Source organism: Lacerta agilis, chromosome 2 (genome assembly GCF_009819535.1).
Source record: "Lacerta agilis isolate rLacAgi1 chromosome 2, rLacAgi1.pri, whole genome shotgun sequence".
Lineage (NCBI taxonomy): Eukaryota > Metazoa > Chordata > Lepidosauria > Squamata > Lacertidae > Lacerta > Lacerta agilis.
This window is the reverse complement of record NC_046313.1, coordinates 114,480,036-114,498,069: the sequence shown is the minus strand read 5'-3', so window position 1 is coordinate 114,498,069 and position 18,034 is coordinate 114,480,036. Positions and strand designations below refer to the sequence as shown.

At 44.7% G+C, this 18,034-nt stretch overlaps 1 protein-coding gene across 1 annotated transcript in view; it reads left to right on the top strand.

Annotated features, from left to right (window-relative positions):
- The window catches only part of LOC117042519 (zinc finger protein RFP-like), a 33,205-nt gene extending 16,927 nt beyond the window's left edge, over nucleotides 1-16,278 (top strand). Inside the window, exons 9-15 of the mRNA XM_033142060.1 lie at nucleotides 1,286-1,723; nucleotides 4,564-4,659; nucleotides 5,676-5,906; nucleotides 6,700-6,722; nucleotides 6,932-7,050; nucleotides 11,237-11,269; nucleotides 15,545-16,278. Of these exons, the coding sequence (XP_032997951.1) occupies nucleotides 1,286-1,723; nucleotides 4,564-4,659; nucleotides 5,676-5,906; nucleotides 6,700-6,722; nucleotides 6,932-7,050; nucleotides 11,237-11,269; nucleotides 15,545-16,059 (1,455 nt within the window). The 3' untranslated portion in view covers nucleotides 16,060-16,278. The remainder of the gene's footprint in view (nucleotides 1-1,285; nucleotides 1,724-4,563; nucleotides 4,660-5,675; nucleotides 5,907-6,699; nucleotides 6,723-6,931; nucleotides 7,051-11,236; nucleotides 11,270-15,544) is intronic.
- The last annotated feature ends 1,756 nt before the right edge of the window (nucleotides 16,279-18,034 follow it).

Genomic DNA, 18,034 nt, shown 5'->3' with positions numbered 1-18,034 from the left:
ACGGGAGCTCACCATAGCTGTCAAGTTTCAGATTTGAAAATAAGGGATCGGCACCCTCACCTATCCCGGGGACAGTCTACGGTTCTCAGGGACAGTCCACGCTGTGGTAATCCCCCCAGGCTACAAATTAATTTACACCAGGCTACACACCATTATCTTTCTCCACATTCATACGTGGGATTTGACTGGAGTAACACGTGACTGGAAAGGTTTGCAGTTCCACAAACATAGGTGTGCACTGCCTCGAAATAAAAAGAAGTGAACAAAAGAAGGCTCACTAGGGGGGCATTGCTGAAAAAATGTCAACTTTGTAACCAGAGGTTCAACTGAATAGAATCTGAATCACATGCACCACAAGGCCTATGCAGCCTCAACTTAAGGTGGCTCCCGGCCTGGCTTTTTACAGGCCCCAGCTGACTGCACAACCTGGCCTTTGGAAAGGCCATATAGACCTTTAGCTTCTGCACCCCTCCTTTGCACACCTGTCAACACAACCACATAGGCATTTTCCACAACAGCTCCGCAGCACAAATCCCTTCTGCAGGCAGGCACCCGTGCGCAAGAAATGCGCTCCGCTCCCCACAGCGGACCCATGCTCCTTCGCCCTCTTGAATTTCCCCTCTGCAAGGTGCATCCATGGATAGAACTTCGCACTTAAATATTTCTTCATCTACACAACGTGCAGCATTTGCACGACCCCCTCCTGACAGCACCACACACGGAGGGATAATTCCCACACACAGCTTGATGGGCACATGTGCAAACCCACCCCATCCCACCCCAATATATATATCAGATCTGCATCAAAGGGAATGGCACATGCTATATATAGATAGATATAGAACAAACTTCGTGTGCCATTCCCTCTGATGCAGATCTGATCTCGCCCCCCCTCCCCAACCCCACCAAACTCCCACCTTGCGCCCAGCTACACAGGCGGACCTGATCCCAGCCTGATCGTTCCCCACCAGCAGCATCCTTTATTAAGAGACCCTTCTTCAAAGACATCTCTGCCGCTCTCAACTTTGCTGTGACTATATATATGTCTGTGTGTGTGTGTGTGTGTGTGTGCTCACCCCTTGTGGTGGATTTGAACTGCCGACCTTCTGATGGCAAGCCCTAGGCTCTGCGGTTTAGAGCACAGCGCCACCTGCGTCCCTTTGCATTCAGCAAATGCAAAAACCTGGAGAAATTTCTTTAAATACAGTATACAGTATAAATATATCACATGATCATCGAGTCATTTCCGGGAAAGGAACCTCCCAGTAGCTGAAACCAGAGTCAGCGCAAGGGAGTCATGGCTACTTCTGGGGGTCACATCCAGCTTCTCCGTGATGAAGTCACTTGCTCCATCTGCCTGGATTACTTCAAGGATCCAGTCACCATCCCAGAGTGTGGACACAACTTCTGCCGATCCTGCCTGATCCAGTGCTGGGGGGGATCGGGGGCAGGGGCTTCCTGCCCTCAGTGCAGAAAAAGAGTTCGGAGAAAGAGCCTCATCCGCAATCGGCAACTGGCTAACATGGTAGAAATAGCCCAGAATCTGAGCCTTCAAGAAGGAAAGGAGGAAGGAGGGAAAGGAGGAGTCTGCGAGAAGCACCAGGAGCCCCTGAAGCTCTTTTGCAAGGAGGAGGAAGCCCCCATCTGCGTGGTTTGTGGCAAATCAAAGGAGCACAAACACCACGAGATGATTCCTCTAGAGGAGGCTTTCGAGGAATACAAGGTAGGAGATCCCTGGGGGCAGAAATAGCTGTGGATTCTTCTAAAGAGGTTTTCTTTTTAATTCTGAGGTCCAATTGGTGGTTGTTTATTACGTTAGAAGCAGCCAAGTGGAAGACTGGGGGGCTCCTGGGATGGCTGGGAGGAAGTCTAGCTGAAGTCTTTCTTTCTGCCAGGGGGACAAAGGAATCTCCCTTGAAATACCGGTACTCACAGCAGTTTCAAAGACTTGAACTGGGACCGCGGTAGGGAGAGAAAGGGTTAGCCTCATCCACATCCCCCAGCAACGTTGCTTTGTACATATTAAGAACACTACAAATGTAAATTGCACACACACACAACTAATTACATGTCTCCTTTGGCTAGCAGGATGATTCCTCAATGCCCTGCAAAGCAGAGAGCAGCAAGGCATCAGCAGTGGGGGGGGGGGGGTGGACTGGTGGCCAGGAATTGACCAGATGGTGCAGGATCCCTCCCAAGTATCTGTTGGAAGCAGATTTGGGAGTGGGGGGGTGGGGGTTGGAAGCATCTACTGGTGGGCAGCACGCTTATTCAGGGAGGGGGGCTGGGGGGGCCTGTACAATGAGGTTTCAGCCATGGGTTGGGGGGGGGGACTGAGGATCTCCTCCCACCCCAAATGGCAAAGGGGTGGGAGTAGCATTTGCAAAGACTAGGAGGAAAGATAACTTTCTCTGTTCTACTACAGTGGTGCAAAAATGCTCCTTTGCCATGCAATGCCAATAATGCCACAAAACAGTAATAATAATGAAATGAAGCTGGCCCCTTTGAACTGGCGGGATGATCAAACAGCAGGTTTCTGATTGAAGGATCTATTTAGGTGGATTCTGGCTGCAACAAGAACTTATTTGGCCCAGAAACTGAAGAAGCTGCAGCACTTAAATCTCCCCTTGTGGTCCAAGAACATGTGGGCTCTGGCTACTGCAGAGAAAATAACTGACAAATAACAGAAAACCTGAATTGCCATTTGGCCCAATGAAGCGGCAAAGCAGTGGGGTCAAGAGGAAGGGTGGAAAAGCCCTAGGCTTGCAGAAGAGGGGTTTTGAAAGGGTGAAGTATTCAGAACGGCTGGTCTATCCCTGCATCTCAGCTGGGGGCTGGTCCACTGTCCCTCAGACCATGTGGTGGGCCGCAGTATATTTTGAAAAATATATATGAATGAATTCCTATGCCCCACAAATAACCCAGAGACGCATTTTAAATAAAAACACACATTCGACTCATGTAAAAACACCAGGCAGGCTCCACAAATAATCCAGGGATGCATTTTAAATAAAAGGACACATTCTACTCATGTGAAGAAGAAGAAGAAGAGTTTGGATTTGATATCCCGCTTTTCACTACCCGAAGGAGTCTCAAAGCGGCTAACATTCTCCTTTCCCTTCCTCCCCCACAACAAACACTCTGTGAGGTGAGTGAGGCTGAGAGACTTCAGAGAAGTGTGACTAGCCCAAGGTCACCCAGCAGCTGCATGTGGAGGAGGGGAGACACGAACCCGGTTCCCCAGATTACGAGTCCACCGCTCTTAACCCCTACACCATATTGGCTGATTCCCAGACCGCCTGATCCGGACCCCGGGCCTTAGTTTGCCTACCCATGCTGTAGCCTCTTGGGCTGTCCTCACTATCTCTTTGATGCTAGACTGATACATCCCAGGTTGGATCCTGCCTTAGCCCTTTTTCCCCCTCCTCCTCCTCTTCCCACTTCTCCCTGGGACCTCAAGATGAGAAGTCAGGCTGGGACTCCCAAGGAGAGGAGAGGAGGCTGAGAAAGCACTCCGCAAGAGAGGGTGTTCGAGAAAGGGTGAGGGGCTGCTAGCTCTGCAAGCAAGGGGGGAACTAACTGGGTCCCTGAGCCCCACAGGGGTGCTGCAGAAAGAATGTTGTTTGTCGAGGGAGCCATGGACACCAAAATGTTGAAAACCTCTGGACTCATTTCCTCCAGTAAACTACTGTGGCGTACCTGGTCTTAGACTGTAATAAATTGCAGTGGTACCTCTGGTTACGTACTTAATTTGTTCCGGAGGTCCGTTCTTAACCTGAAACTGTTCTTAACCTGAAGCACCACTTTAGCTAATGGGGCCTCCCGCTGCCGCCGGAGCACAATTTCTGTTCTTATCCTGAAGCAAAGTTCTTAACCTTTATTTCTGGGTTAGCGGAGTATGTAACCTGAAGCGTGTGTAACCAGAAGCGTATGTAACCCGAGGTACCATTGTATTATTATTATTATTATTATTATTATTATTATTATTATTATTTCTGTGGCGTTTGTACAGAGCCCCTGGTCGTTTCATGGACTATTGACCACTGTTTTGTCCTTCCGCTGCCACCAACCAGGTTTCCCCGGTGATATACTCAGACTCAGTCAGGTTGTGAACAACGAAGATTAGAGTTTGTTGCAAACACAAAAAAGCTTTAAATATATTTGAAACGCTGTCGCACTTTTCCCTCTCAGTCTTATCTCTGTCTCTAACTCACTCTGACTCCTCTACCTCCCTCCCCAAAAGAACCAACTGAATTAACTGTCAAATCTCTGCGCTGAGTTTTAAAATCAAGTAAGCTCCGCCTCCGGGCTTTCTTATTGGTCAAGGATGGAGTCGGTAGTGGAAGCACGGCTGGAGCTCCACATCTGTATTGTAGCATTTTCATCGGTGTTTGATTACTGTTTTATTACTGTTACCTATTAACTCTTTCTCCCCCCCCCCAAACATATTCACAATGAATGGGCAAATGTCACATCTACTTTGCGCAAGAAGCCAGTACAATACTGTATTAATCTCCTCTCTGTGTGTCTTAATCAAAGCTGAATTTTTCCTTTTCTTTTCAGGGAGAGATCTGTAGCTGCCTGGAGATTCTGAGGAAAGAGAGAGAGGAAATTCTGGCCTATCAAGCAGATCTGGACAAGGAATGCAAAGACCTCCTTGTAAGTGTCTCTCTTGTTACTAGACAGGGAACAAGCACTTGAGACCTCTAGGTACGGGGCCGTATATAAAGAATCGAGTCAGAACTGAGAAGTGATGGGGAAATCTGTCCATTTCAGCTTCTCCCCATTTCTCCTTTTTCCATATCGGTCTGTTTATTAATTTATTCTGAAAATGAATGAGATGTTAGGGTAGTTACCTCCTTGTATAAATATTTTTATCTGTACTTTACCCCCATAAATACATTTTTTGTGTGAATATTACCTGGTTGGGTCAAGCTTGAAAATATCAGAGGTGTGAATTTCAAAGGATTGCACCGTTTTGGCCCCCATATTTTTTCAGCAATAGCGAATTAGGTAAGTTCACCTTTGAATGCAGCTAAATTGAGTTTATTTATTTATTATTTATGCATCTGAGTTTATTTCCCATTGTCATTTATTATGTGAATAGCAGTCAAGGAGAAGCCTGAGGACTTGTGAGCTGAAAGGGTGGAAGCAGTTCAATCCAAATCCAGATTTACCATAAATATTACTAAAGAGTTGTCTTTCTAAATGTGCGCTCTTGTTCATGTTTAGGAAACTCAGGCCATTTTGAACATTTGAAGAAAAGAGGGGAGCTATGGGGATGAATTCTGCACTTTGTCCTGCTCCTCCTCCTCTGTTTCTGTTGTCTTCCTGCACCTAAATGGCTCCAGTCTAAACTGAGGTGTGTTTTATGCCCATGAAAGTTTTCTGAACAACTTAGAACTCTGGTTATGCCATGCCCCAAAACATGCAGGAAACATCCATGGCTAGAAAAAAAGTTCCTTGCCTTAGGCTGTAGCTCTCTGAAATAGAAGTCAACAGAAACAGCAATGGAGAGGGCTTCTCCTCAAACTAAATGTTTACTTCTTTAGCCACTGTAGGTTTCATGTCTATGAAAAATCAGAAGTGCCCTCCCTATGGAATTGTCATAACTCTCTTCCTGATGTTTTGAAGGCTGACTATCTTCCACACTCAAATCTCCTATTTTCTTGCAGAAATTGACAGAAAGAGAGAGGCTGAAGACTGTGGAGAAGTTCAAAGAACTGCGCCAGTTCTTGGAAGAACAAGAAAAACATCTGCTGAATCGTATGGAAGAGGTGGAGAAGGAGATTGCAGGGAGAAGGGATGAGGAGCTGGCCAGACTCTCCAGGAAACTCTCCTCTCTTGAGAGGATCATCCAGGAGATGGAGGAAAAGGGTCAGCAGCCAGCGACTGAACTCCTGCAGGTAAGACGGTGGCAGGAACAGCCCAAGGCTCCAGGAAAAGGCTGCCTCCCATCTTTATGTGCCCCTTTCATGTATTCAAGGAGTGCAGGGGCTCAGATGATGGAGCCTGTAGTTAGGTTTATGATGGACAGGAACACCCAAGAGACCTGGGGTGCTTAACTCACCTGATTGGAGACTAGAGATTCTTCAGTTTTCTTGATGGAACGGGAGGTGGTTTTCTGCTCTTTGATGAAGATTTGTCTCTGAATGCCTTCCCGCTTGGCAATGCTGCCTTCCTGCCCTGTGCTGGGCTTCACCGAGGATGCATTCAGGTCTCCTTCCGACATGAGCCAGTCTCTTGACCAAACTTCTCTTCCCATTCCCTCTTCCTAGTCCATATTATGTTGCAGGTGCTTTTTTTAATTCCGGGGGGGGGGGGGGGAAATGGCATTTGAAATTTGGGGGCTTCTATGGAAGACAATTTGGGACAGTGCCCTGGCAAGATTATCCTGTAGGCTTACTTATGTCTGAACTGCACAATGCAAATGCGATTAAAATTAATAAATTATAATCTAAGACAAGAGATCGTGTGGAATCTTCTCTTGAAACCACAAACGTGAAGTTTCCCTAAAATGCTGGTGGATTTTCATAAGGATTTTAAAAAATAATTTTAAACAGATGTGGAAATGGGGAGAACTTGATATTGGAAAAATAAAAGCTGGCTGATTCAGCCATCCCTGGGGGCCAGGGTCTGAGGGGTCTTCATGGTGTGGCCTGTGGTGTGCAGTAAATTCCCTTCTCTTTTCTCCTCTAGGATGTGAGAAGCACCTTGCAGAGGTAAGTGGATCTGGCTCAGAGGCCTGGGGTCACTGTTTTGGCCCTTGGGGGTCTGGCTGAGGAGTCGATAGTGAGGAAGAAACTCCCCACTCAGTGCCTGCCTGTCCCTCTAGACTACCCACAGCCGGCTTCCTCCTCTCAATTCCTTTCTTTTCCTTAGCCAGAAATTGTGGGTTTGAATGGGCTGACATTGTTTATCTTTTCACCAGGTATGAGCAAAGAGAGAGTCCAGAGAAGCCACTGCCTTTCCCTCCAGAACTAAGGGACGGGATCTTGGAATCCTGTGATATAAAACACTTTGTGGAGGATGCAATGAAACAATGGGAAGGTAATGAAAAATGCTTGCCATTTAAAGTGAAAATAACGGCTGTGGAGAATAGAGTTGAAAAATTGGATACTGAGAAATTTCAAAGGCTTGTGAGTCAACAAAGAGACGTGCAGGAGGCTCTGGCTTTTTTGCAGCTAAAAGAAATGGAACAGAATTTAAGACTGAGACATCTTCCTGAGCTGGAACAAGAAAGCCTCAAGGATTTTATAGTCAAAGAATTTTCTGTCTTCTGGGAACTGGAAGAAAACGATCTGCAGACATTTATAGTGAAGGCTTACAGATTTGGAGCCAAAGGCAAGAAGAATACAAAGACGGTTAATGACTGTATGATAGTGTTCCAGAACAAGCAACAGAGAGACCAGATTCTTGATTTTCATTACAAGAAAAATTTGGTGGTACAACAGCATCCGGTAATCATTTACAAGGACATCCCCAGATACTTTCTTAATCTGAGATTTGGATTTAACGATTTGGCAGCAGAATTAAGGAAGAGGAAGATCCCTTACAGCTGGGAGTTTCCACAAGGCCTAACTTTTAGATACAAAGAAAGAAGAATAAGAATAAGATCAATTGAGGACAAACAGAAGTTTTTGGACAAACACGCTTCAGATTTTGAAGGTTCCTCACTAGACCCGACAAGACTTTACCCATCAATACCAGGAAAACCAGCTCCAGGAGGAGAAGAAGAAGAAGAGTCAGAAGAAGAGGAAGGAGCAGTTGGGGGTACAGGTTGCTGAACAAGATGATGCTGAAATTGTTGATGTGGAATGTCCACGGTCTGAACCAGAGGCCCAATAGACATAGAGTGAATTATGCATTAGAAAAGAAGAATTTGGACATAATTTGTCTACAAGAGACCCATGCAATCAGACAGCATAGAAGGATTTTGCAAAATAAAAAATTAGGACAAGAAATTATTTCTTCAGATAAGGTCAAGAAGAGAGGAGTCGTAATCTACGCAAAAGAGAAATATAACCCAAGACAACTGTTCAAGGATGAGGAAGGGAGATACATTGCGATTGAAATAGATTCATGAAATTGCGACTTGATAGATTATCAAGATGAATGTGCTACCAAAGATGCTGTTTTTATTCCAAGTGCTTCCGATTATTGACAAGTTGGACTGTTTTAGAAAGTGGCAAAAGGACTTGTCTAAATTTATCTGGCAGGGGAAGAAACCCAGAATAAAATATAAGATTTTAACTGATTCTAAGGAAAGAGGTGGATTCTCACTGCCAGATCTCAGAATTTATTTTGAAGCTGCAGCCTTTTGCTGGTTGAAGGATTGGTTTATGTTAGAAAATACGGATGTTTTGGACTTGGAAGGACATGATAATGTATTTGGTTGGCATGCGTATCTTTGGTACGACAAAGTTAAGGCCCACAAAGCTTTTAAAAATCACATTATTAGGAATGCCTTGTATCAGGTTTGGATTCAGAACAAAGACTTGTTAGAGAGGAAAACTCCCAGATGGATATCACCAGTTGAAGCTAAGGCTTACAAGAGACCTAATATGCCTGCAAAGTGGCCGAAATAGGCTGATATATTAGAACAAGAAGGTCAGAACTTTAAATTGAAAAGCTATGAACAATTGAAAGAGAAAGTATCTGACTGGTTGCAGTATTATCAGATAAATGAAGTTTTTAAGTTAGACAAGAAACAAGGCTTTCAGTCAGAGAAATCCAAGTTGGAAACGGAGCTAATAGAACCAAGTACTAAAAATCTTTCCAGAATGTACAATTTGTTGCTAGAGTGGCATACGAAAGATGAAATGGTTAAATTAGTGATGATTGATTGGGCTAAAGATGTTGGGCATAACATAATGCTGGAGGATTAGGAGAGACTGTGGAGGGAAGGTACTAAGTTTACTGCATGTAATGTTTTAAGAGAAAACATGAAAATGATTTACAGATGGTATTTAACGCCAGTTAAGTTAGCTAAGATGTATCATGGTTTGTGTAATAAATGCTGGAAGTGTAAGCAAGTAGAAGGTACCTATGTGGTGGACGTGCCCAAAGGTAAAGGACTTCTGGGAGAAGATTTATAATGAGCTTAAAAAGGTGTTGAAAAACCTTTTCAACCAGAGGCCTTTCTGCTGGGCATGACCAGAGGCCTTTCTGCTGGGCATGACCAACTATGAAATCCCCAATAAAGACAGAACATTTTTTATGTATGCCACTACAGCTGCTAGGATTTTGATAGCTAAAAACTGGAAAACTGAAGAATTACCAACAGTGGAAGATTGGCAGATGAAGTTGATTGAATACATGGAACTTGCAGAACTGACTGTGAAACTCCGAGACCAGAGGGAAGAAACGGTGCAACAGGATTGGAAGAAATTCAAAGATTATTTGAAACGACGTGAAAAGATAGACATTTGAAATTGAAAACAGAAGGACATTTAAGGCTTCAGTATTGTTAGAAGTTATTTTAAAATAGGATATAAGAAGTAGTTAAAATTAGGTTAAGTGGATTTTATTATTAGAATTATAATAGAGCTAAATATGGATTAAGGTTTATATGGTCAAGATTAGGTGAGAAAGAAGTTTTTACAATGTTACAAAGTTACTAAAGATTAGAAATGAACGCAGAAGAGAGGATGTGAGGAGGTCCTAACACAATGTGATGAATATGATAAAGATAGTTAGATTTTTGTATTTTTGTATTTTTGTAGTTTTTTGTTTGTTGTTGTTTTATTGTATTTTGTTTTGTTTGTTTTATTGGAAAAATTTAATAAATTTCTTATTTTTTTTTAAAAAAAATGGTTGCCAGGAATTCACACTGGGAATTCTATTCCTTCAGAAGTGAACGTGACAGGTTCTTATTGCATGGAACTGAGTAACCCCAGAATACCTTCTTTCTTGGTGTTCCAACCTTCATATCCTGCCCCCCAGAATGGCCCATGTATATTGTGACACTGGAGCTTGTAAAGAAAGCCTGAACCAGAGTGTAGAGCAAAGTTGGGATTTTTTTCCTCCCATGTGCATCTGTTTAACAATTCTATGGAACCTCCTTTTCCTTTTGGTTCCCCATCTACACAGTCTTGTCCTTTGGGGGGTTCCCCTGCTCTGAATGGAGTCATAGGGCATTGAGGAGCCCCCAGTTCCCCCTCTGCCTCCAGCTCAGGCTTTTTTCTCAGCAGTGGAGGCAAGGACTGAGCCGTCTCCTCCTCAGACGTCCCCCTGCAGCTCCCATATCAGGGCTTCAACCTTCAAGATCTCCTGAGAGCTCCCCCATTGAGGATGGAAACATGAGCCCCAATGGGCACAATTCTGCTTGTTAACAATCTGAAGGTTTTGTAGAAGGTTTGTGAGGAAGGGCTTCCTTTTGCCTGAGAGCACTGCCAAGCCTTCCTCATCAACCTTTCCTTCTCCTTATGTTTCACAATTTTGGTTTTAATAATTTGGACCACTACTTTGCTTGGGGAAGATGTTAAGGCTGCCTCCATTGCCCCTCTTTATCCTTTTACAGGATTAATATTGCTCTGCCTCCTCTCCAGTCCAAGAATGTAGAGCCCAATTTCTGGGACAAAGTTCAGAGACCATCAGGATTTATGCTGAATATTTTTATTCTATTTGTAAGCTTGCTTTATGTTTGCTGAGTTTTAAAGCTTTAGTTATTTTCATACATTCTTCCTATGATTTTCTTGTTTATTATTATTTTTTCTACAGTCATATTTGGTTCTTGTATTTAATCCATTCGTTCGACTCCCGAAATGGTTCGAGAACCAAGGCGCAGCTTACGATTGGCTGAAGAAGCTTCCTGCAGCCAATTGGAAGCTGCGGAAGCCATGCTGGATGATTGGCTTCCGAAAAAGAATCACTTCCATTTTTCTAATGTTCGGGATCTGAAACGTTTGAATTCAAAGGCACTCGGCTTCTGAGGTTCCACTGTACTATTTAATAATTGTACAGTCAAACCTCGGAAGTCGAACGTAATCCATTCCGGAAGGATATTCGACTTCCAAAACGGTTGATTTCCGAGACACGACTCTTGCAACACTTACTTCCGGATTTTTGACGTTTCGGAGCTGAAACGTACAGCAAGGGAGACAATCGAAAACCGAGGTTTCACCGTACCTTAATTTTACAGATGCTATGTTATGAAATGTTACTTTTCTATGGAGATTTATTTCAAGGTGGAAGAGTGTTGTCCTTACACTTTGTATCTTTTTTGCTTCTTCAGATGCTCTGTCATTCAGAAAACAGATTCAGAAAGGTAAATTTCCAGACGAGGAACAATTTCAAAGGAGGGGTGGGGACTGATATTTCATGGGTGTTGAAACGTCTGTTCTGCAGAGTTTGGGACCCCCATCAATGGTGTAACTCTGGGAAACAGTCCTCTAGTGGTGTTTGGGTTCTTCGTATGTCCCATGAATGAACTGGGAGAGGGTTTGAAGGATTGGATTGGGAGCAGACCTTCTCCCTGCAAAGAACCTGCACACCAGTCTTGAGTTCCATTCCTGCCCATAGACTATTATCCTGATTTCCCCCTCAATTTTATAGATTTTGCTTTCTTTCATAACATTTATATACTGCTTGATTGTAGGAAAATGCCTCAGAGCCTTACTATATCTTACAAAAGCCCTTAAGGAGAATCCTGCAGGGTCAATCCAATGTCCATCTTGTCGAGTTCTCCTGTATACGGAACCTCCCTTACATTTTGTTTTCCCTCCACACAATCTGGAGAGGTTCTTTTGAGGCTTCTCGAGATTTGCTTGGATTTCCCCCTCATGAAGCGTGTTAAAAAGTGCACCCACAAGCTCCTCTACCTCCTGCCCAGGCTGGTCTCCCAGCAGCACAGCCAAGGCCTGAGCCGCCTCTTCCTCACCAGTTGTCGTCTTTGCAAATATTTGTTCTATGATTTAATCTTTTGCTTGAAATAAGGAAACAACAGATGCTATGTCATGGTGATGTTTTGTAAAAAGATTTTCTTTGAGCTATTGCAGTGTAGCCCATTAAGCCTCTCTTTTTGCTTCCTCAGATGTTCAGTCATTCAGAAATGTCCATAGAGAGAAATTTCACATGGATACTCCAATTCACAGGAGGGGGGGGGGCTAGTGTTTCATTGGGGGGGGGTCCAAGAGTCTCTTCTGTACAGTTGAGAACCACCCACAGCTTGACTCTAGCTCTACTGTTTGTACCACAAAGGCAGAGAGGGTGGACTTGGAGGTGCAGAAGGGGGGGGGGAGAGAAACTTCCCAGAAGGATAAGACGGAGGAGGGAAGAGTTTTAATCCTGCCTAGAGAGAGTTGGGTCGCTTTTCCATGTGACCTTTTTCAGGCCTGGTTGCCACATGTCCTCTTTTCCCCTGCCACATCCTCTCTTTTAATGATTAAAATTTCTGCCCGGGCGGATTTTTAAAATTTGGCAAAATGTCCCAAGTTTTTTTGTTTGTTTGTTTTTTTGGTCTACAGGAACCCATGAAAAATTTTCTACGTATTGCATTAGACTCAGATCTAAGGCACCCGGCTAAGCTAGTCTGCAGCACAGAATCACAACAGAGCCGCATCTTAAGCTAGCAAAATCCCTCCTCTTATGGCTTAACTAAAAGGACCCTGGCTCAGCTACAAGATCTTGGAGAAGGAGTCCGGGAGGGCAAGAGTTAACATCCCCCTGCCCTTAAGGAGAGTCCGTATGCATATGTTAAACAGTTTAATAAATTGTTCTGTGCACACTTATGTTCACAAAGAGGTGAACATGATCCCAAAACTTTCATGTGGAAGCAAGGGAGCACTATATAGTATTATTATTATTATTATTATTATTATTATTATTATTATTCTTCTTCTTTTGTTGTTGAAAATTAAGAGCATTGCTATTAGCAATATATCACAACTTCTATAGCCTACATAGAAGCAAAAGTTGGCAAATGTGTCCTCTTTCTTGCTCTTCAAAATAACCCTACACTTGCCTATCATGACTGTCTCAGCCCCTGACTGGTTACCTTCTCAGTTATTCCCCCCTTCCCTCAGGGAACTAGTCTTATGGTATATATTAAATCCAAAAGAGAAGCATGGAATAAGCAGTCCTTTGTAATGTTGCCCTGCCACCTGCCTCCTCTTCCCTGGCGGCAAGGCCTAAACTTCCAAGATGGTTGGGAGGAAGACACAGGAGAAACCCAGTGGGTGAGAGAGATGGAGGGCAGGAATAAACAGGTTCTCCATTTAACACAATTTTGACTTGTGGGCACCAGGGCCCAGAACGTGACCCCCGTGAAAGTGAGGGGACGCCTATATGTGGTTTTGTGTTGTGTTTTTATGCTGTGAACCACCCTGAGACCTATAGATGAAGGGCAGTATGCAAATATAATTTATTTATTTATTTATCTATTTATTTTTATTACTACTATTGCTATTACTACTATAGGGGGGTCCTCATCTCCCAGCCCAACCCAGATCTCCCCAAAGGCCAATTCCCACAGAGATTGTCAGAGCAGCTTCTCTCCTCTCCTGCCTCCTTCAGTTCTCCTCTCTTTCTCCTTCACTAACACAGAAGAGCTGAGTAAAATGTTTCCTGGGTGGTTTTTCCTCTTAGAAAATGCCTGGGTTGAGAGGAGGGCAGGCGCAATACAAACTCACTGAATACAGTGTACCTCCAGTTACAAACGCTGCAGGTTACAAACTCCGCCAACCTGGAAGAGTTACCTCGAGTTGAGAAATTTGCCCCAGGATGAGAACAGAAATCGTGTGCCGGTGGCGAGGCCCCATTAGTGAAAGCATGCCTCTAGTTAAGAACAGTTTCAGGTTAAGAATGGACCTCCGGAACGAATTAAGTTCATACTGTAACTAGAGGTACCACTTACGGGTAGGTAGCCGTGTTGGTCTGCCATAGTCAAAACAAAACAAAAAATCCTTCCAGTAGCACCTTAGAGACCAACTAAGTTTGTTCCTGGTATGAGCTTTCATGTGCATGCACACTTCTTCAGATACACTGAAACAGAAGCCATCAGACCCTTATATATAGTGAGAGGGTGGGATATATAGTGAGAAGGGTGGTGGGAATGGGTGATAGGCTGATAGCTGCGGTAAACCTGTTGACAACTGTTAACGACTGCAATTGGTCTTACAGGAAAAAGCAAGGGTGAGAAGGTTAAAAATAGTTTTGTCATGTATAATGAGATAAGAATCCAATGTCTTTATTCAGACCAGGTCTCTCCATGGTTTTAAGGTTGGTAATGAGTTGCAATTCAGCAACTTCTCTTTCCAATCTATTTCTGAAATTCCTTTGTAGTAAGACAGCTACTTTCAGATCTTGTATAGAATGTCCCGGGAGATTGAAGTGTTCTACTGGTTTCTCTATTCGTGATGTTCAGATTTATGTCCGTTTATCCTTTGGCGTAGGGTTTGGCCTGTTTGTCCAATATAGAGAGCTGAAGGGCACTGTTGGCATTTGATGGCATACACAATGTTAGACGATGAGCAATTAAATAGTCCTGAGATGGTATGTTTGATGTTGTTGGGGCCAGTAATGGTGTTATCCGGGTGTATGTGGCAGCAAAGTTGGCATCTGGGTTTATTGCAGGCTCTGGTGCCAGTGTCTGTGTTAAGTCTGTTTGTAGTATTATTGTGGGTGAGGAGTTGTTTAAGATTGGGTGGCTGTCTGTAGGCGATGAAAGGTCTTCCTCCCAGAGCTTGAGAAAGAGAACTGTCATTGTCTAGGAGAGGTTGTAGATCTCTGATGATGCGTTGTACTGTTTTGACTTGGGAGCTGTATGTGATTACTAGTGGTGTTCTGCTATTTTCTTTTTTGGGTCTGTCTTGCAGCAAGTTCTCTCTGGGTATCTGTCTGGCTCTGTTGTTCTGTTGTTTAACTTCATCCGGCGGGTATTTTAGTTCTAAAAAGGTTTGCTGTAGATCTCTTAGGTGAGAGTCTCTGTCTGTAGAGTTGGAACAGATGCGGCTGTAACGTAGGGCCTGGCCATATACAATGGATTGTTTGGTATGTTTGGGGTGGTAGCTAGAAGCATGTAGATATGTTTGTCGGTCAGTTGGTTTACGGTATAAGGTGGTGTCTATGTGTCCATCCTGTATTTTTATAGTAGTGTCCAAAAAATGGATTTATTGCATAGATTGGTTCATTGTTAGGTTGATGGTGTAGTGAAATTGAATTTCTGGTGGAGGTCTGTTGACCATGTGCCCAGATAATGAAAATATTGTCAATGTATCGCAAGTACAAGAGAGATTTGAGTGGGTAGGAGTTTAGTAAATCTCGCATGAAGATGTTGGCATAATGTGGGGCCATGTATAAGAATGAGGTACCACTGTATAAGAATGTGAAGAAAACTGAGTTAAAAACCAACAAGGAAGATATTTATTCTGATGAGAGTCTGTAAGGAGTCGTCTCAGTCTTGCATGCGATGCAAGGAAATCCCATTGATCTGAAAGGGAATCTTGGGTTTTCAGCTGTTTTTTATTTATTTAACAAGATGTCTGTCTCTGCCTCTCAGCTGACTCTGCCTAATCCTCTCTTTCCTTCATCTTCTCCCCAACAGCAAATGTCACTCTGGATCCAGACACAGCCCACCCTGAACTCATCCTGGCCAAGGATCGGAAAAGCGTGAGAAGGGGAGACAAAAAGCAAAACCTGCCTGACAATCCTGAGAGATTCAGCTACTGGCCTTGTGTGTTGGGACGTGAGGGATTCAGAGCAGGCAGACATTTCTGGGAAGTCACTGTGGAAAGTGTGGAATGGTGGGCTTTGGGGGTTGCCAGGAAGTCTGTGAAGAGAAAGGGCCTCTTCTCCTTAAGCCCTCAGGAGGGGGTGTGGGCTGTGCAGAAGTGGGGAAATGAGTACATGACCTGCAGCTCCACTCATCTGTTTTTTGTGTACCTGAGTTGGGATCCCAAGAGGATCCGGGTGACTCTGGACTATGAAGGGGGACGTGTGTCTTTTTCTGACGCCGACTCAGGAGCCGCACTCCACACGTTCTCAGGAGCCTCATTCTCTGGAGAGACCCTCTTCCCTTTCTTTCATCTGTGGGAAAGTGAAACCCTCATTATCTCCTGAGGAGACTAAATCTGCCTCTCAGGCCCAGCAGGAGTTTCTCTCCAGACCAGTGTGACTGATATAAAAAACATTTACCCACCAAGAGCATGTTGGGCAGTTTTTCAAGGGGACTTTTGAGAGGATTCATTTTTCTTCCTTTTCCCCTTATTCCCTCTGCACCTTACTTTTTCTTAAAGAGACAGTCACTTTTCACAGTCCCAATAAATGATATTTTGCTCACCTTCATTCTTGTTTTCCTTTCGAGATGTCTGATTTGGCAGAGCACGAGACTCTTAATCCCAGGGTTTGAGCCCCACGTTGGGCAAAGGTTTCCTGCACTGCAGGGGTGGGACTAGATGACCCTCAGGGTCCCTCGTAACTGTGATTCTACAAAACCTTCCTCTCCCCACAATACCTTATGCAGCTGTGAAAATGCATGCATCATTGGATTAATAGATGACTAAAAAATGAACCCCTTCACCCACGTCAGGCAGGATAGCTCCTTGCTCTGGAGACCTTAGACAGGAAGAAAATAAAAAAGAAATTGAACAGGGCGTCAGCTTCAAATGCCCTCTGGAAATACAGCCTCACCATCTCCACACTTTGTCAGAAATAAACCTCATTGCATTGAGTGGGGCTTCTGCCCAGTTAATGTGTTTCGAGTGGATGCATTGACGTTCCTTATTTACAGGCTGGATTCTGTCTATCGGGGGCATCAAACGGGGTGTCCTCTGGATAATGCTGGACTCCATCTCCCCTCCAACCCATCCAGCATGGCCTGGGGTCAGAAAGGATGGGAGTAGCAGTCCAGCAGCTTCCGGAAGGGGCCCCATGGGCTGTGCTGCCCTATACATTTCACAGGGCACCTCCTCTGTGTTCCTCAGCCCCACCCCAAATACACAGTGCTCCCCCAAGGAGCGTCATTTCAGCACCAGCTGCATCTGATTTCTCTCCTTGGATACTAACTGCTGGAACAACAAATGCCTATGGAATTGACCCCTCTCAAAGATCTGGCAGGACTCTCTCTGGCTCCACTATAAGGGCCACTGACTACTGACCAGTGCAGCCTGCTCTCCTTTTCCTGGGTTTCCCATGGGGTGGCGGCACATGATGGAATAAAGTCCCCTTCTCCCCCCCCCCACCTGCCTGAGGGCCACCTCCCCTTGCTACATCCCCTACATGATGTTGGTGATGTTTGTGTGTCGTCATAAGTTTCCCTGTGAGCCTCCATTCAAGAAGAAGAGAAGAAGAGTTTGGATTTGATACCCCGCTTTTCACTACCCGAAGGAGTCTCAAAGCGGCTCACATTCTCCTTTCCCTTCCTCCTCCCCCACAACAAACACTCTGTGAGGTGAGTGGGGCTGAGAGACATCAGAGAAGTGTGACTAGCCCAAGGTCACCCAGCAGCTGCATGTGGAGGAGCGGGGAAGCGAACCCGGTTCCCCAGATTACAAGTCCACCACTCTTAACCACTACACCACACTGGCTCTGCAAGGACACAAAAAGTGGCCCATTCAGTCCAGGGCCCAAGAGGGGTCGCCCAGACGCCTGTGGGAAACCTACAAGCGGGACCAGAGTGCAAAACCAGCCTCCCCACCCCACCCTGCAGCCTCCAGCACCTGAGATTTAGAATCCTGCTGCCTCTGGACTGTGGAGGCAGAGCATAGCCATTGTGCTGAAGAGCCATTCACAGCCTAGTGCTCCATGAATTTGTCCCCAGCTCGGTGGGTGGAGCATGATAGTCTTAATCTAAGGGTCACCTGCTTGAGCACCACGTTGGGCAAAAGATTCCTGCATTGCAGAGATATGGACTAGGTGACCCTTGTGGTCCCTTCCAACTCTGCAATTCCATGATTTTAAGTTGGTTGCCATCTCTGCCTCCAATGGCTGTGAGTTCCATAGTTGAATTATGCGCTGCACAATGACATGCTTTTTTCTGTCCTGGATCTCCCAACATTCAGCTTTGTTTGGGGGCCATGACTTCTAGTGCTCTGAG